The 19,341-nt window shown below is 32.2% G+C and overlaps 3 protein-coding genes and 1 non-coding gene across 7 annotated transcripts; 1 reads left to right on the plus strand and 3 right to left on the minus strand.

The window, feature by feature from the left end:
- Positions 1-2,553: 2,553 nt before the first annotated feature.
- On the minus strand, positions 2,554-3,796 carry LOC125856535 (riboflavin biosynthesis protein PYRR, chloroplastic-like). 2 transcript variants are annotated; one of them, XM_049536099.1, is made up of 2 exons: positions 3,342-3,796; positions 2,554-2,834 (listed from the first exon to the last, which is right to left on the minus strand). In XM_049536099.1, the coding sequence occupies exons 1-2, from the start codon at positions 3,708-3,710 to the stop codon at positions 2,763-2,765; spliced, it is 441 nt and encodes a 146-aa protein (XP_049392056.1). In that variant the 5' UTR covers positions 3,711-3,796; the 3' UTR covers positions 2,554-2,762. The 2 variants fall into 2 exon arrangements, with proteins under 2 accessions (XP_049392056.1, XP_049392055.1); XM_049536098.1 differs by having other exon boundaries at positions 2,667-2,838.
- A 4,723-nt stretch (positions 3,797-8,519) lies between these two features.
- Positions 8,520-10,024, plus strand: LOC125856530 (transcription factor bHLH118-like). The gene is made up of 3 exons (XM_049536091.1): positions 8,520-8,819; positions 8,953-9,261; positions 9,839-10,024. The coding sequence occupies exons 1-3, from the start codon at positions 8,526-8,528 to the stop codon at positions 9,911-9,913; spliced, it is 678 nt and encodes a 225-aa protein (XP_049392048.1). The 5' UTR covers positions 8,520-8,525; the 3' UTR covers positions 9,914-10,024.
- Positions 10,025-14,058: 4,034 nt separating this feature from the next.
- Positions 14,059-19,094, minus strand: LOC125856533 (uncharacterized). Of its 3 annotated transcripts, none has more exons than XM_049536096.1 (4): positions 18,986-19,094; positions 18,187-18,298; positions 14,694-15,152; positions 14,059-14,511 (listed from the first exon to the last, which is right to left on the minus strand). In XM_049536096.1, the coding sequence occupies exons 2-3, from the start codon at positions 18,277-18,279 to the stop codon at positions 14,700-14,702; spliced, it is 546 nt and encodes a 181-aa protein (XP_049392053.1). In that variant the 5' UTR covers positions 18,280-18,298; positions 18,986-19,094; the 3' UTR covers positions 14,059-14,511; positions 14,694-14,699. The 3 variants fall into 3 exon arrangements, with proteins under 3 accessions (XP_049392053.1, XP_049392052.1, XP_049392051.1); XM_049536095.1 differs by having other exon boundaries at positions 14,059-14,516; XM_049536094.1 differs by lacking the exon at positions 14,059-14,511 and having other exon boundaries at positions 14,624-15,152.
- On the minus strand, positions 18,613-18,715 carry LOC125857285 (small nucleolar RNA snoR103). Its single transcript, XR_007445614.1, has one exon. It is a non-coding gene; the product is annotated as a small nucleolar RNA snoR103 (small nucleolar RNA).
- Positions 19,095-19,341: the final 247 nt, after the last annotated feature.

Consider the following 19,341-nt stretch of genomic DNA (forward strand, 5'->3'; position numbering starts at 1 on the left):
TAATCTTCAACAAAACTGGTTTGTTTCAAGTTGATCAATTCTCCTAACGGATTGCTTTTCATTGGTGGGCCAAAACAAAGAGTACAATATTCCTTAAAGACGCCCCATGTTAAATTGGGTTCCTCTTGTTCCAGTTGATAAACCCACAGTTGCGCCTCCCCTACCATGTGAAAAGCAGCTAAACCGACTTTTTCTTGGTTGTTCGTATGTTGATTACTGAAGAATTTCTCACAACGGTGAAGCCAAATAAGAGGATCTTCACTTCCATCATAAATAGGGAAGTCTAATTTAGTGTATCTGGGAACAATACCTCGTCCTCCGTTATTGTCATCAGTACCAAAATTATTGTTGTTGTTTCTTCCTCCAAAACGTACCTCTAGTTGTTCACCTGCCTTGTTGGTTCGTTGGATAGAAGCAGCGCTATTGTCTCCCACTTCAACTCCCTTCGCACGTGCCGTGGTGCGGATTAAGGTTTCAATTTGCTGCGATAGTTGCTGGAATTTGGCGTCCATCCTTGCTTCTGAAGCTGCTACTTTTGCTTCAGTTTGAGTTTGGGCTTCCTGTAACAGATTTCGCAACTTTGCTTCTACCGTATTCTCGTCCATGGTGACTGGCTCTGATACCAATTTATTATGGTCCCTAGTTCTGGATCGAGTCGTTGGACGATTAACTGAAAAGTCAGGTCCAATAGACAGGTCTAATCCCCTGTTCTTGTTCCTTGACTTGCCTATGATTGCTGAAATTTGCAATTAGGGAACTTGTTTGAGAAAGTTCCGAATCTCTGAAACTTCATAAAATCTAACTTATTTTACTAATAATGTCAACTCTCTTAAATAGAGATTTACAATAGCAAGAGTCCTAATAAATTAAAAATAACAAAGTCCTATAAAACTAAAATAATAAGAATCCTAATCCACTCAGAAAGTTATGTTCGACTAAAACAACTAAAACAATAATTCAGAAATATTAATCATTCTTGCGTCGGTAATATTGTTTCCCGACAAACGCATCAATAACACATATAACCTACTAATTGGTATTGCTATATAGATCGTTTTCTTTCATTGTCCCCTAACTTTAGCTAAGTTTGCGTGAATTCCAAAAATTTACAATTCTTTCAATAGAATTGATTATATTTAATCAGTGAATACTTCTTATTGTGTAGCAGTCTGGAAATACATCAGAAATATGTGGAATGAATTCTTTGACCTCATAAACCTTAAAATTGGGAGAGAAAGAAAATAAAATTTATGGAAGATGTGCAGCTTGAACAGAAGCTTTAAAGTTAGCATACGCAAGCTACATGCCAAAGCAGCCAATAAAGAGGCAGTTTGCAGAATTGAGAGAAGGAACAACTTGGAGTATCAGATTTAGAAGAAGTTTATTGGATTGGGAGGTTGACTGTCTGTCGAGTTTCTAGCTGAATCAGCAATTTCCAAAGAGTACCCTCAAATCCCAAAATGCACTATTATGGACTAAGGAGAAGGGTGGATAATTCAAAGTCAGATCAGCTAGAAGGACAGAGCAAAGAAGAGGAAAGTTGGCCAAGATCAGCAAAATGGAAACACAAAGGACCCAGAGAAACTTGCTTAATGTAGCAGCTATAAATGGAACTTGTCTAGCCCAGGACAGTAGGCAAAGAAGAGGAACTAACATATGCAGAAGGTGCTTCCTCAATGAGAGCTAAAATGAATCCCCATACCATGTGTAGTTATATTGCTCTTTCGGCTGTCCCACTTGGAGTATTTTTTTGTGGATCCCTCTAGGAGTACAGGGAGCCATGTCAAGAACAATAAAGGAGATGCTTTTACTGGCAAGGTCAAACAATCAATAAGAGGATCAAAGAATATAAGAAAACCTTCCTGCTTGCGTTTTTCGGGCAGTCTGGAAAATGCTCAACGCCAGATGTTTTGAAGACAAAGAGGAAACTGTCCCCAACACTAAATAGAGACGGTTTTACAGTCTTGGGCTTTTTGGTGTAAAACAGATTTCATAAAGGATGTTAATACCAAGTTGAACTTCAAGGATTCCTTAATTTGTCAAAGAAGCAACAGTCAGACCTTTGTACCTGGTACTTTTGTAAATAAAATGTACCCTTACTTGATCCCAAAAGATAAAAGATAGAGAAAAATACTTGACACTAAAAAATTGCAAGGATGAACTAAATACTGCTTCAATTAACAAATTCTTGCATTCCAAACCTTTGACACTGATATTTCCAAGACATGATATTTATTATATTCAAAGGGTGATATAATAAAATTACCCTTCTATTTATAATTTCTTAAGAAATGTGTAAAGTCAATAGTGGACAAGTATTATTGGACAGAGGGGGTATTTAGCTAAAGATTTCTTCTAAAGGTAGCAAAATGAGTATATGGTTTTTGTAAAAATATTTAGCACCATACCATCAATGTGGTACTTTTTTATTTTTGGTCATTATTGAGACTTCTAATTTTATCAAATATGAGAAGCAGATATATATATATATATATATATATATATATTCACCATAACTGCAAGGCAAAAACAAGGACACATGTGATGAAGAAAATCAAAAGTGCAGTTAGCGCTATGTTTTATTTCTTTCCATGTAGAATGTTTTATTGCTCCAGAACTAAGAATTGAGAGCTTACAACAGTTAATTTGCCACACAGAAGCCCATCAACTGCATCATCCAGGATGTACTACATATTAGATTACCTCAATAGTCTTATTCTGTGTATCTTCCCCTAGCACATCAACTTGAAGACCTTCACTCCTCAATGCGTGAATGGCATTGCCACGAAGGTGTTGCAGCGGATGCCGTATCCCAACAACAACTCTACTAATCCCTGCCTAACAAAGATGCATCAATTGCATTTCCTGCTAAACTTAAAAACAAAAGCATACATATATTATCAACTTTTGCAATCAATCTTCCTGTCTAACAAGATGGTGAAATAGATGAATCTTTTGCGTGTTACATGAACTTCTCCTCCCAAGTCCCAACAAGAATGCATTACAGTACCATGCTCCGTAAAACATATATGTTTCTTTAAGTAAGAGATGCAATTGGGATCTTGTGCAGTAAAATACAGCAAAGTAAACTAGTAAATGTCTTTATGTCTGTGAATTCTTTGAAGAAAATTCATTTTGTATACTTGTAGTATATGCTGGTATCTTTGAGTGCCTTTTCTCAATTCTCACAAAAAAAAAAACAAACAAACAAACAAAAAGAGATCTAACTTTACCAATCCAATTTTACATGGTATAGAGACGATATCTGTATCAAGGACAGCTAAATAAACAAACTTGTTTTGTTGAATTGAATACATTATCAAATTGAATAATAAACATACCTTGATTAGGGCGGAAACGGCACTACAATCACAGTGACAGTCTCCAGGTTCCATATTAAGATAAGCAGTAGCACCTCGACACTGCTCGCCAGCGGCTTCAACAGCCTGCACTTCCGCCGGAATTGTCCCTTCGGCGTACAAGTAACTTTCTCCGACCACCGTACCTCCACCATTTGGAACAGCGATAACGCAGCCGAAATTAGGATGAGGAGCGGTAAATCCAGCCGATTTATCAGCTAACTCGGCTGCGCGTTTAATGTAGAGAGAATCAAAAGATGAAGCGGATGTGTAATTGTAGTTGGAAGAAGAAGAAGCAGAAATGGGTTTGCAGAGAAAAGGTGTAGCTAATCCTCCTAGAAAATGCGCCATGGTTTTTGTGGTCAACTTTGAAGATAATTGCAGAAAAAATTGAATGTTTAATAGCTTCGGTGAAGAAGAAGAAGCAGCAGCATATATGGGCCGTAATTAATTGTCTTCGAGCTGGACTTCACCCAACTCTGTCAATTAGCCATGAAATTTACATTACTCAATGACCTTGTAAATGGATGTTTTCAAACTTTTACCCTTTGTTTGGTCGGTAGTTAAATACTGTTTCATAATATATCTATCATATTGTATTGTATTCTATCATTCTATATTATTTTAATGTATATAATGTTTGGATAAATTGTATTGTTTTCGGTTGTTACATAATTTAAATGATAAATCTACTAAAAAAAGTAGGATACAAGGTAGATTTATTATGAAAAAGGTAAAGATGAAATATAATTATTAAATAAAAAATAAAGACAAAATAAAAAGAAAATATTAAGATAATAACATGATCACATCAAATCGGGCTTCACATAAAATGGGTTTTTTCGTTGTTACCTAAGATGAATTTAAACAATACTATACAATAGTAGAATTTAAGTAACAATTAAAACAAACATTGTATTTACACTAACAATACAATACAATACAACAAGTAACAACCATCTAAACGTGGTGTTAATCACTACTTGTTCAATAAATAAATTTAGGATCAAAAGTCAAAACGTATTAAATTGATAAAGAAGGGGTTTGTTATAATAAGCATTCTTCATGTTCAATTTTAGGATTATAAATTTGAGTAATCAAAAAAATAAATAAAAGCTCCTAAAAAAAGAATTTTGTTAAATTTAAAATAGAAAATACATTATTACCCCACTAAAATAAGACATGTTTTTACAAAATATTTGAACTTTGCAGGTCTATTATCCCCTGGAACAATTTTACATTGGTATTATAACATCTTTTTTGTCAATCTACGTAGAGAGTGTATGAAAATTTAAAATAATGATAATAATATTAGTTTTGTGAGTATTTTATTATAAAATGTATTTTCTTATTTATTTATTTATTGATCGATTGATAGTTTTAACCTTTTTTCTTATTCTTTTTCCTATTTTTTTTCCCTTCTTTATTTCTCCCTCTTTAAAAAAATAGTTGCAATCATGGTAGAATTCCACAATTTTCACTGTCACCATTTTTGTCACAACTCTACCCACATTCTTTTACTACTATTATTTTAATTCTCAACTCTAAAAATTTACATTTCGACTAATTTGTTAAACCAATTAAATTTTAAGATAATTAAAAGATATTATTTAGCTTTTCTTTATCCAAATTTCAATCAAGATTCTATTCATTTTTAAGAAATTCATTGATTTTTTTCAAAATTATCCACTCGAATTTTAAAGTTATATAAAAAGAAGATAAATCAATTAATGATATTTTCAATACTTTGAATTTGCTTAAAGAATAATTAATTTTTGTTATTAACAACCCAAAAAATAAAGAAAAAAGTTTAATTTTTTAAAAACAAAATCAATAAGAAGAGGAAAAGTTTGCCACAGAAAAGAAAGAAAGAAAATGGGGGAAAGGGTCTGCTGAACGTGGAGGGGTGGGGTGTATTTTAAATTAAGTTAAAATAAAAAGAAGTTAAAAGGTAAGAGAGAGAAAAAAGAAAAATATATAAAATGAAAATAATAATATTTTTAAATTAAATTAACACATGTCAAACATTGATTGGTGCGTGATTGGTACTTTTGTTTTTAAAATTGGGACTGGTTAAAAAATGTCAGTTCAAAGTTGTTTGGGGGTAAAAGAATTTCCTCAAAATTCAAGTGTTTTCTTCAAAAATGGTTCTTACTTTAATGGGATAATGACGTTATTGTATATTACCCATCAATAGCAGTTGAATGAGCTAAGATACTCTACTACAAGTAGTTCCACAATAAGATGGTACTATATATAAAGGCCAAAATAAGTTGAAGGACCTGAAAATTGTGTAATGAGGGGCTGGAATGCATGCAAAAATGAATGTAAAATAGATAGCCAACAATGACTGAACAATAAGGTTTTTCGAGGATAGCTGGATCCCAAACTAATCCCCTAAATAGAAACGAGGAAGAATCAATGCTAGCCTAGGGGAGGGAGAATGTAAATTGGTGGTGCTATCCTTCGACCCATGCACCAGAGAGCCTGCCTCGATCGCCAACATCATCTAAGACAACTTTTCCTTACTTGGGGGCTTACCAAGATGGCCACATGATTTTGTCAAGAGTACCTACTATATAGTTCCCTCAAGCATGAATATATATAGAGTACGTAAGTCCATTAAGGATAAGCTATTCAATACCAATTAAGGAAATTGATGATATTCCTTTTCAACCTATGACGTACATTTGTGGCTGGCTAGGAAGAAACGACAATGGAAACAAATACAGAGTCAAAAGAAGTATCGTGATGGCTAGTGCGTTATTGAATACCACCTCTTGATCGACCGACACAAACAACAATATATAACAAGAAACAAAGAAAACATCGATCCTTGTCCAATGAGTACCCCCACTTTACCTTAGCTTGCTGGGGTCATTGGGGGAGTACAATGAAGAGTACGTGGATCGGATATGCGGCTTCACAAAAAGGTTGGCTCACACAAATGCAATTTAGGCGGAAAATATAGCAATGGACTTTGACAAGCAAAAGAAAATGGCTTAAGACCTCGATCTTGAAGCAAAAACATCGGTCTATATGATTACAAAACATCACACTAACTTAATTTCTGAATGCATGTACGTACTTGATGTGGAAGATCATGGGATCAGCAACACTAACACAAATGTGTTCAGGGAACTGAACAAGATCAATGACGAAGGAGGGAGCTATATATGGGGAATCCTATTCTTTTTGAAGTTCCTTCTGTGTGTCTCACATCACTACCTATTAGCAATAGACACCTTTTTTTGTAACAACAATTAAAAGCCCTGATGGATAAACAAGCAGTCATACCACCACCAATATTATTCACGTTGGGGAATGCTTATAATGAACTAAGTTAATCTATAAATCTCCTATTTTACCCAAAAAAAAATCAATCAATTATGCAACTTGCTCAAAAAATTGTTGTAAATCTCAAACAATTAATTCATAAAAATATGATTAGGGGAGACAAAATCAACCTAGCTTGATTTATTTTTTAACATAATTAGTTGCGACTATGTTGAACAAGTTCAATTAACAAAATCAAATAGTAAGTGATTTTTTACACATGCATTGATAATTTATAATGACCAAATAAATAAATAAAATCATGTTATTTCAAGAACAGAGACATATAACACCATTATTAAAAACATAAAATGGGAAAATCAAATGTCTTCCTTTGGTTTAGCTTTTTTCTTCCCTAAGACAAAATCCTTCTTAATTATTTTATTTTCCTCTTTCAAATAATCAATAAATTATTAAACAAGAAAAGTACTTTACAAATAATTTCTTCAAACCGATCAAAAAGGTATAAATAAAGTATCATACTGTATTGTACACATAAATTAAAGTTGTGGAGAAGATTTAAGCCAAGGGACTCTTTGAGTCTTGTTAAAAAGAGGTGCCATTTTGACTAGTTAAGGTCAAAGGGTTCCTTGAAATCAGTATCCAAAATCATCTGAGTCGTGTTGCCACTTATATTCCAACTTGATAGGCATACCACATACCAATTTCAATTTTAAATAATTATTTCATTATTACAACGTAGAAAGTAAACATTGATCAAAATAATTATAGGTCATAAACTAAAGGTGTCTTGAGTAACCATAAGTGTGGAATAATATAAATACAATCCAAAAATTGGTGATATGATTCAAGAGCATCTAAGAATAAAATAAAGGTAAGTATGCATTATTATGTGAAACAAAAAGACGAAATAATAATAATAAAATAAAAAGTCTAGTGTTGTGGGATCATCCAAGCAACTCACTTTGAAATTTTCATATCAATTGCTACTAGCACAGTCGCAGGCTTGGTATTCGAATCAAGATCCGCCTAACAAATGCAACAAGTGTAGTATGAATATAAAAGAATGATATATAACCAAATATAACCAACATGTATCCCAAAAAAATAGTGACAAGGATTAATGACCTTTAAAAATACTTGTTTTCAACTAGTACTGCTCATAAATAGTCAACAAATAAGGTATGTAACCGCTCACAAGATAAAATTACCCAAACAACATGTTAGCATATAAGGAGAATATGCACAATTATTCAGCCAAATTAGCATAAATAAATGACCTTTATTATTTTTGCTATCATGATATTTTGTTCCTTTGCTATTTTTATCATATCTTATTTATTTTTGTATGTTTTAAACCTTTATTAAAAAAACATTTTTATTAAACTGAGGGTCTTCAGAAACCCCTCTCTACAGAGATAGGGATCAGGTCGACGTACACCTCATTCTAGCTTTTAAAACTCTACTTATGAGATTACACTGAATTATTGTTGTATGAAAAAAAGTAGAGCCTGCCTTGGAATTTGATTTTGGAACATAATTAGGTGGTTCCTCAAATAAAGAAGGCTTATTAATGAAGGATTGAATTGTTTAATAAAGGAAAATCAAGCTCCTTATTCTCCAAGTGTGAAATAAAAAAAGTGAGTATCTGAAACAAAATCTAATTGAAAATGAAGATTGAAGGGGTCACTTTCTTTATCCTTGTACTAGTACAAAAAAAATCAACTATGTTTATAATACATAACTCCAATATACAAGGCCCCCAAAACCCTAACCAACATATCTTCTACTTTTTGTAAAGAGATTGCCAATAATGTTATATACTAATAAATCAAACAATTAAAAAAATACAAAATCAGATTTGTTCCCATGGACTGTCTTTCAGAGATCTTCTCTTCCAAGAAAATCAAAGATCATGATCAACAACAATTGATTCAGATTCCCTCTACTCCATGCCAACCACATCATCAAGATCTGGCTTCAAATGATCCTAATTATAAAAGGAAGCGGTCGATAAGTGATCATAAAGAAAGAGATTCTTTAACCAGAAAGAATTCGGTTCAGAAGAGAGTTTTGCATAGAGATGTTGAAAGGCATAGAAGACAAGAAATGTCTAATCTTTATGCTACTCTTAGATCACATCTTCCTTATGAATCTATCAAGGTGAATTTAATTACCTATATATACTTTCCTTAATATTAATTTTCCATATACATATTGCATAAAACGTAATTATAATTAGGTCATCTGTTGAGCTAATTAAGACAATTTTTTTTTATGTTATAATTTTTATTAGGGAAAACGTTCATTACCAGATGACATGCAAGAAGCAGTGAATTACATCAAAAACTTAGAGAATAATATCAAAGAACTTGAAATAAAGAGAAAAAAACTTGAAGATTTGGCCTTGAGTTCTTCCAAATTGGATAAACATTTTGGTGATTATGTGACAATAAACTTATGTGATTGTGGTGTGGAGATTTTGATCAATGAAAAGGTTCCCCTCTCAAGAGTACTTGAAGAGCTAGTGAAGAGACAACTCAATGTTGTTAATTGTGTCTCAACCAAAGTAGATGAAAGATTTCTCCATAGGATTCAACTTGAGGTATATGTTTGTATGACCATCTCATTTAAAAATTATTGATCACGTACTTATATATAACACGTTCCTCACAAACAAGTTTAATGTTTGTGGATGAAAATACTATTGTGAATCACTTTGGACTAGATTTTCTCTCACATGTCAATTAGGAGATTCAACAATTTATATATATGCAGAAAGAAATTGTTTGTGCCCTAGTATTCACACAATATATCTTTTTGATACAGGAAATTCAATTGAAAATAATACAATGCAAGCAAAAGTTCCAAAATTCATGGAGATATAGACCGAACAACATTTATATAAGTTATCATGCTTGCATATGATCCATCAACCTTCTTGTGTCACTGAATTTTCCACTAAAAAATGTTCAATGACTATTTCTATTGATATTTTGACTGAATCGATATTGTGCAAATAGTAATTGTTTTATATAGAAAAATTAGAAAGCTTCCCACTATTTCTCACCATGCATTTTCCTAGTGGAGTTAGTATGGTAGGAAATGAGTGGGCTATAAATTTTCCACTGATTCGTGATTGGAAAAAACCTCATTTTGTTAGTGTTTCATAATGTATGCAGGAGGGTGATGTTTCATGCATGTGCATGGATGGTCTAGAACAAAAGCTTGCAGAGATGATTGTGTTCCACTCTTGAGTGAAGATTTGGGTATTTCCCTACTTCTAGTCATGATCAATTTAATTTCAAGAATATATTTTCCATCTTTAATTGTCACTTTTCTTGTTCTAATAAAAGCTTAATTATATCCTAAACGTCCTTACAAATATTTTCATGACATTTTATCTAGATTTATATATCTTACACTTGGTAATGTTACGTTCGACATGTGTTATTTGCCTCTGGGTTGCAAAGTGCATTCATAGTACTAAACTAATAAAGGAAATATGAGGATGACCTTGTATAAGGAAAATGTATCTAAGCTATGTACATCGTCGGTGTAACTGTGTAAGAATTTTTTTGCACTAGCAGGTCATTCGATCAAATGATATTTATGTATAGGTAAACCTCTTTAAAATATCACATAATAAATTTACAGTGACTATATAATGTAAACTCAAGAAAATAAAGTTATTAGGAGTTTAAGCTTATTAGTTTTTTGAATTCATATAAAAGATTGGTAAAATAAATTCCTAATGTGGTGTTACAAGGTAATATAATTATAATATGATGATAATTGATCTTCATCTATGTTGTGGATGCTTCAGTGATGTTTTATGAGTTATGTCAACAGGCCATAATACATAAATATGTTGCTTCACCTCACATTTATATTTTGTTATATGTTTGGTGTGTACGGGTAGAAACTTAAACTTATATAAAGTTGAACAAATAGACACTCATGTCCTACGTGGTATCTTACATGTCATTTTGTGTCCACGCATATTATGTCACGTAGAACTTGTGTGTCTACTTGTTAAAACTATCTACTTGTGCACGCCTAAAATTGAAAAACATAAATATAAAATGATTGAGACCAAAGTAAATTACACATTTATGTATTATATGTTTTGACTTTCTTGAATGCATGTATGTTTTTTTCTATTTTCTTTCAATAAATAATAAAGCTGCCTAGATGGGTAGGTGTTGTATTAACAAAAAGTTGCATGCATGTATGCTGAATCTTCAAGCTATCAACATACATGCATAAGAATGAAGTTATGCGACAGTTCTAATGTTTTTATATGAAAGTAGGTTAGTTATTATTTTTATAATCAAATTGTCAATTAATATATGATTATCACAAAGATTACTAGTAGTTATATATATCTTATAAGTGATAAGCTAATTGTGTAATATATATATATCACGGAAATAAAGATGCTTAGATGAATTGTGTGGATATATTAAAAAGAGATAAAATGATGAACGAAAATATATGACGCAAGGTGCCAAGGTGGGAGTGACTTTGAACAGGATGAGGAAAGTGAGGGTGAGATGGTTATATATGTATACAGTGATAGGTCTAAGTAGAAGTAAAGGTAGACCAAAAATATTTTTGGAGAGAGGTGATAATTAGACACGTGACATGACTCATCACCAATTCACCAAGGACATAATCATAAATAGGAAAGCATGAAGATGGAAGATATATTAAAGTAGAAGGTTAGTAGATAGTCGACTGATTTTTCATTTTTTTTCTAACGAAGAGCACATGATTCTAGTCACAGTTCCAGTATTATTATTATTATTGTTGTTATATATTATTATTGTTAATTGTTGTAGCAGTATATGTCATAATTTTCAAATTGTGAGCAGGCAATCTTCTGTGATTCAGGAGCCATATAAATTTTTTATTTTTTTACAATGTTCTTAATTACCCTCTAGACTTACACGTTAGAATTTGAATAATTTTTTTTATGTGATCGATAATGATCAATCTCATGTATCTAATTTGTTGTTTTCATGTGTTATATTTTATTGATCTCTTTATTTATGAATATATTGTGGGAAAATAAATGACTTGAAAATCTCAAAGATACTAATAACAAATGTATCTTTTTGTTTGTCATTTACATTATAATATTCAAAAGAAGATATTCCTACCAAAATTTGGGATATGTCTAATGAAGAATCCATTTGAGGTCAAGACCAACAACAGCTTCAGATTCCTATCCAATTAAATGGACAAAATATCCATCAAGATCCAATTGGGGGTCCTCATATATAATTAGTCTAGTCTATCCAATTATTCACTCTACTCCATTTTATGTACAACTATTTTTTATTAATTCGTTCTCCAAAAAGGTGCATTTATATATATAGCGTTTCTTCTTTCTGAAGCTTGAGTTATCTTGTCTTTATGTACATTTCTTTTGTTTAAGACAACTTGCTAGTTTGAGGAAGGATCTCAAGTCGAAGTAGAAGGTGGCTATCCCGCAATTCTTCATGAAAAATCACTCTGCTCCATTTTATGTACAACTATTTTTTATTAATCCGTTCCCCCAAAAGGTGCATTTATATATATAGCGTTTCTTCTTTCTGAAGCTTGAGTTATCTTGTCTTTATGTACATTTCTTTTGTTTAAGACAACTTGCTAGTTTGAGGAAGGATCTCAAGTCGAAGTAGAAGGTGGCTATCCCGCAATTCTTTGTGAAAATCCTCTTTAAAGCCTATATCATGTCATTTAAGGCACAATAACCATCTTTCATGTTAGATTCATTGTTGGACCTTGTTACATGTCGGACCTTCCATAATTGTTGTCATGTCTTGGATCGGGGAAGACGTTCTTCAAAACAAGACATATAATACAAAAAAGATCATCTAAGTATCTTATATAGACGAGTCAAGTTTAATCACATATGTGTCGTAGCCGACCATATATATATTTGAAAACAACAAAACATAATTACTTTTATAATTATAGAAATATCATGACGGGCCATAAATTTTAAATGTATTTGTTTAATTCTTGAACTTCAAGTACTCACACTCCACCACATAAACCCCCAAAGGTGGACCAACCGTTTACCAAAACAACACATCCCTTTATGTATTTTTCAATCAAATAATTTGTTGTTTCATCAACTTTCTAATCTTCAATATAGGACGACTCCAATACATCAGTTGCCTAAAGCCAAATTCAAATGAAGGCTTAAAATTTTAAATTTCTTTTTATGAAATTTATTATCACCACTCGATTTAATCTTTCTTGATACATAGTATAAATTTGTCAAACTTCTAATAATTTTGTCCTCTTATATAGAATATTATATTTTCTATAAATAATACTATATATATATTTTTTTTAAAATAATACTTATAACCTATGCAACTTTTTTTAAGCCTGTAGAGCCGCTCCCTGCTCTTAGAATAGAATGAATTCTACTACCTTTCATCTTCCATTCCGCCCCTTGTTCTTAGAATAGAATGAATTCTACTACCTTTCATCTTCCATTCCAAGCTTATCTGCAGTCTAGACATCCTTAATCCTCCTTCCATCATCGACGCTAGCATTTATATCGATGAACTTAATTTATATTTATGATATATATAAATGCAATTTGATTAGTCATAAACTCCTAGTAATATTTTCACTTTATTTATATATAAAATAAATTTCTAGGTGAATTTAGTTCACGACTAAGAAAGGTAGGAGTCGTCATAACATCATTTGCTTAGAAATAAAATTAGAATGCTATAGTAGTTGGGATAGAATTTCAAAAGACATTATAGATGTTATTAGTATATACTAACTATTATGGTTGTGAAATTGTGACAACTTCATCTTTAGCTTTCACGAACACTCATATTTTCTTGGAATTTTTAAAATATATAGTCTAACATAAAATATTACGTCACGTAGTCATTCAGTTTACAATACGATACACTTTTAATGTAAACTCTGTATCGAAAGTGTATAAGAAGTATTTATACACACTTTTACGTTGTCATTCAAAAACACTTATTTTGTCTCCTAGGAACTTGAACCCACGAAAGCATCATAAAATAGCTCAAATCTTCATTGAATAGCTTCGAATTTTAACCACGATTTCAAAACAACATTCCGACAAACCCCAATTACCAATTAGTCAAAAATTTCAACAATGACAAAACTCATTTATGGGTTTTCAAGCCTTTGGAAACTTAAACAATAGAGTTTTAAATTTCACTTTAATTCAGCCAAAAATGTTTAAACCTATGATGATAAAAATGAATATCAACTCTTAACTAGTTTCTAAGCATTAGAAATGAAAATCATAATCACAAATTAAAAAATTATTGCCAATTATCCTATGTATTTCATATTACATACAAAAAGGGGTAAACAGAGTAAGATCTGAAAAAATGGGCTCATTTTGATTATAAGCTTGAGTCAAGTGCTATAGAGTGTACAGTCCATTCTTCCTAATTAAATTTACATTCTTTCTCACAATCTTTACATGATACTTATAACCTAAAGTAACATTTTTTGTCAATAAAAGAAACAGAAATGTGTAAACCCACATCTCATCCTTCCAAAACGAGTTCAACAGTCGTAGAACAAGTTGTACAGATGTATTAGTAGTTATGTATATGGGGGATGCACTAGTGAGCCCCTGATGTTGCTTTCTAGCTGTGTTTGGTCCTTGGAGCTTCTGATGATGCAGCGGAACAGAAGATGGAAACGTAAAATGAATACTGTCCAGGTATACGCAGCAATATTGGAGCATCCAAAGCCTGTATTATAGGTTCCTCAACTCTATGTTAGGCCATACATATATCCAATCCAGGTCAAGGCTTCACAACTGCTTGGTCTTCTCTAGTAAAGATGGGATAGGCCGATCAATCAATCAGAAAAAAGTGAGTAAGCCAGCCTTCTCCACAAAGAGGGGCTTATGACAATCTCAGACTATAAGAAATACTAAGTAGACTGCAATAAGGGTTCTTTACTTTAAGATGATTTAATATATTCGGATACAACGGGTAGACATAGTACCTTTTTTCAGTCAAGATAAACTTTGATGTCGATACCATTATCAATGAGGGACTGAACAACTGCTCTAATTTTCCCTTCGAATTTGTCCCTATCCCTAGGTGTATAAGAAGCAGTGTATACATCAGCCTCTCTTGCCCTGTCGGACAATATCTGTCCGACAGACAAGCATGCAGGAATATCACTTCGTGATTTAAGCACTGCCTTGATATCTTTGGAGTTTGTACCAGCTACTGCAACCTGTTTGCATGTAACTCTATGGGTGATTGAGGCTGAAACAAAGCGCTTTGATATGAAAACATCAAGTGTGAACGGTTCCATGTAAGCTACAGTCCGTTGCTTGAAAGAAACATGCTTGTTTGGGTTCTTCGATTTTTTCCCCTTCTGATAAGTATATGGACGGCTATTGTCATCATCAACAAAATCTTCCACCCCGAAAAAGCTTCTAGGTGCTAAACCAGGCTGCCAAACAAAGCAACAAACTTATTCAGGGGACACTATTTCAAAAATATACAGGTCCATCTCTATAATAAGCTATAAAACCAAGTGCAGATAAAGTTTGTTTGTTCATCACACATATGTCAAGCGCAATGCGTAGAAAACATAAATGCAGGTAATTATGTGTGTGGAACCACATATTTTCATTGATGAAGTGGAGCTTGCATATCATTTAACACTTGCTAATGAATAAGTAACATTTTATCAGTGCTACAAAGACAATAGCAAAGCAATCACTCTAAAATGTACATACACATCATGTGCAAGCACACCGAAGCACCACACAGTGATACTTGAATGCAATTTTTTCTCCTTTTATCATACCTCTTATTCCTCAAATGCACGGAACAAAGGGGAACAGTGTTTGGTGTTACAACAAGCCCATACATTCAAACAAAGGAGGAAGAAGGCCACATTTTTTCTAATATAAGAGCAACCACACCACTGTGGCAAGGAAACCACAAGTAGGGGTGTTCATGGTTCGGTTTGGATCGGTTATTAGTTAAAACCAAAACCAAACCAATTTAAATCGGTTTTTAAATTTCTAAAACCAAACCAAACCAAATCAAAAAAATAACCGTCGGTTTGGTTAGGTTTTTTTGGTTTTTTTCGGTTTGAAAGTAATAAGTTTGTTGAGGACATACGCATCTCGATAGACACAAACACTTAGTATATGAATAATTCACAAATTATAAGCTATTATACGAACAAAGTGATTCATCCAATGGACCAAGTTTCAGAAACTAAAAAAATTGGTTGTCAATAGCATAAAGTTGGTTCAATATTCTGGATATCTCAACATCTTGTCAATAGACTTTTCAATAAAATTACACCTTAAGATATTGAGAAATTACTTTTAAAAAAGACAACCAATATTTCATAGTCAAAACTAATCAATTACCATATTGTTTAGTTTGAGCTTTTAATTATTTAATGTTGCGTTAGAAAATTTTATAAAATACAGAGAGAGTGTGATCTTTAAAGTAATGAATATTGAGGGATTTAGACTTAATGTTTTGATACTTGGGCTAAAATTTAAGTGTTGGGCTTCAGAAAATAGTAAAATTAAAAAGATTTAAGTTGATTAAAATTTATCAATATACTTATATTTTTTTATAAATAATTATAAAATTTATATATATAACTTCTCGGTTCGGTTTGGTTATTTTTGTGGTTAATTTTTAGTAAAACCAAAACCAAACCAAATAAAATCGGTTTTTCAAAATTTAAAACCAAACCTAACCAAATCAAACCAAATATCAGTGTTTTTTAATCGGTTTGGTTCGGATGGCGGTTTGGTTTGGTTTTATAACCATAACCATGAACAACCCTAACCACAAGTATACAAACCTGTAAGCAGGGCTGACATCAAGTGCTGCAAATATGGAGTCAACAGTGTTTCACTTCTCTCTCTTTCTCACAAGCCACTCCTTATCATTCTTTTCCTGGATAAAATAGTCATTCCTTATTTTTTAAGTGAAGGACGGGAATCACTTCAAGCTCCCATTCTGAGCCAGAAAATGAATATGGGATTCAAAACTTTAATGTATTTGGTTTGTTTTAGATTTGGTGAATATCCAATCTAAAAGCTTAAAGGATCTGTACTCTGATTCTACAATCTCTTCCCTCAAACACAATCCAAACTTATCTTCTTCGTGAAGCTGCAGCGCATGTCTTCTTTATTAATTAATTATACAAAAGCAAAGGTAAAAAGATAACAGCAGCACAGTAAAGAGACATAAAGTCAGCAGTTTTTTTTTTTTGAAAATGGTAACGATATAAAGTCAGCAGTTTTTATCAGAGCTAGTTTTTCTAAATCCCAAATTCATCCATTGATCTTGCCTGCACATCAATTCACTACAACCTTGTATGACATCACATACTAATAACACTAAAAATGTATAGTTTCTTCTTTATTGGCTTGTTTTTGTCAATTAAGCAATCACATATATACATAATACAAGCATTTTTATATATTAGCATCCTCACAACAGAGGAGAACCAACTGATTCCTCAACTAAGCGAAACCAACAATAAAGAGTTCATTTCAACAAAATGGTGGTTGCTTCAAAATGCTTTATGTCCACAAGGTATGATTATTTCACTAGATTTTAAAATGCATTGCAACTAAGAAATAACAAAATATTCTTCACATTTTAGAAACGGCCAACATTCTCAAGAACCTACCATTTGGAGCTTCACCTTTTCATAGTTACATGATTCTATCATCACAGAGTACCTTCCCAGTTACTTGATGCTATATAGAACAACTTTTCATTTAAATATGACTTAATGAAGATCTAACTACTGCTCGGTCATACCGCTTTGCCTTGATGTGAGATCTTCACAACAATTACTCCACTTTTACATAGTCCAACAATTTCTCAAACACATCTGTACATAACTCTAATATCTAAAACTATTCAAATTAATTCAATCTCTAATTATATGCAACTGGCAAAACATGATAAAACAAACTTGGGATGGAAGAAGAAACAATGTCAGTGAAAGTTGCTTTGTTAAGAGTCTAGACTCTTAAGAGAACAATTAACTCGACTCACTTGAGCCTTTATCTCAATATGAAACTAATAGTCTGAAATGATAGAATTCATTCCAACAAGCCTTATATGGAAACAAGAAGATCATACTGATTCCCATGTAATGTGTGGCAATCCTACCATAATATTCACCAGTCCTCTTACCCGAGAGTCATTTGTATGGAAGTTAATGAGCACTCTTCTGCATTTGTTTTACTTTTACATAAAGACCGTCTTTGTTTGAACAATAGATAAACACACCACTGGATAAAACAAACAAGAAACCTCAGAAGTAACAAGTGGTTTAGCTAAGATCTAAATAGCCATGTCCTATTGGAAAACCATACAAGTCAACAAGACAGAAGCAAGAACATTCGCTCTCTTTCCTGCCAAAGTTATGTATGCACATATGAAAATAGAAAGGCTGCATGAAGTAGTAGCATCAACACAAATCATTTTACCTTTGAAGTATGAAAGCCACTAACTTGTGCACATAGAAAAGGCCTCAACTTCTGACCTCGAGCGCACAACATTTCAGAAACTAGTTTCAGCATACTCCCATAAAAAAGAGACCTTTAATCAAATAAGACAAAGTATTAGTGCATTAGTTCTAGTACAATCCCACAAAATAGAGAAGTTGGGTTTCTGAATGCAACACACAAATAGAACATACTTCCTCCATCCCAAATACACTCTTGCTTATTAATGATGCAACTCATTCCATTAAGACTGTTTTTCCATCCAAAAACTTCAAGATAAAGTCCAAATCGACTAACAATGCAAATTTAAGTTGGGTTGTGATTGATTAGTATTTGAACTTAAAATTTCGATTTCGTAATTTTCTATCAAACAAACTCGTTTTTTTAGTCAGGAATTAATGAGAATTTCAAAATTAGTAGGGTCTTCATGGGCAATCCAATACTCATTGGCTGCCCACCTAAAGCCTACCAATTGTTCTCCATCCATATTTACATCATTCCAATAATTAGGACGTATTTCTATCAAGAAAATTCGTGACCCATTATTTTATTAGTGTTCTTCATCACACCTAAATAGAAAAAAACCCACTTTTAAATTTTTTTTTAAAATTTGGTATTCATTGAGGCATTTCGTCAAACAACTAGCAGACATTCATCAATCAAGTCTTTCAACAACTCTAAAACTAACTTAGATACATCAAAATGATAAGGAATTGAAGATAACACCTGCGGAGAAAGTTTTGATAGAGTAAATTGCAGAGAAAAGAAGAACAGTTATCACCTTTCACTGCAAAGTCGCCGGTTTCTCTTACTCCTGTTTCTTACTTGAACATCAAATTGTATTTTTCCCTTTTTGTATATTTATTTATTGAAGAATGGGCTGAAAGCCCATTTGAAGTGGACCGACTAATTTATAATGTTAATACCATGCATAAACAGTACTATATATTTATATGTAATAAAATATAGTATATTTATGTAAGTTTTCCTAATAAAAATATCTTTTTTATATAGAAAAAAATAATTTCAATGGAATAATTTATACTATGAATACTTATTCAATAAATATTAGACCAAAAAGTAATAGTACTGCGACTTTTTCATAAAAGTATATTTATATGGTAAAAATACATTGTA

This window comes from Solanum stenotomum, chromosome 2 (assembly GCF_019186545.1).
Source record: "Solanum stenotomum isolate F172 chromosome 2, ASM1918654v1, whole genome shotgun sequence".
NCBI classification, from domain to species: domain Eukaryota; kingdom Viridiplantae; phylum Streptophyta; class Magnoliopsida; order Solanales; family Solanaceae; genus Solanum; species Solanum stenotomum.

Excerpts from the sequence above, each read along its gene's own strand:
- LOC125856530 (XM_049536091.1), top strand. The coding sequence starts at position 8,526 with ATGGACTGTCTTTCAGAGATCTTCTCTTCCAAGAAAATCAAAGATCAT. Across the intron at positions 8,820-8,952 it reads TTCCTTATGAATCTATCAAG|GGAAAACGTTCATTACCAGA; the intron begins GTGAATTTAATT and ends AATTTTTATTAG. Across the intron at positions 9,262-9,838 it reads TCCATAGGATTCAACTTGAG|GAGGGTGATGTTTCATGCAT; the intron begins GTATATGTTTGT and ends TAATGTATGCAG.
- LOC125856535 (XM_049536098.1), bottom strand. The coding sequence starts at position 3,710 with ATGGCGCATTTTCTAGGAGGATTAGCTACACCTTTTCTCTGCAAACCC. Across the intron at positions 2,839-3,341 it reads CCGTTTCCGCCCTAATCAAG|GCAGGGATTAGTAGAGTTGT; the intron begins GTATGTTTATTA and ends CATCTTTGTTAG.
- LOC125856533 (XM_049536096.1), bottom strand. The coding sequence starts at position 18,279 with ATGCTGAAACTAGTTTCTGAAATGTTGTGCGCTCGAGGTCAGAAGTTG. Across the intron at positions 15,153-18,186 it reads GTGGCTTTCATACTTCAAAG|CCTGGTTTAGCACCTAGAAG; the intron begins GTAAAATGATTT and ends TTTGTTTGGCAG.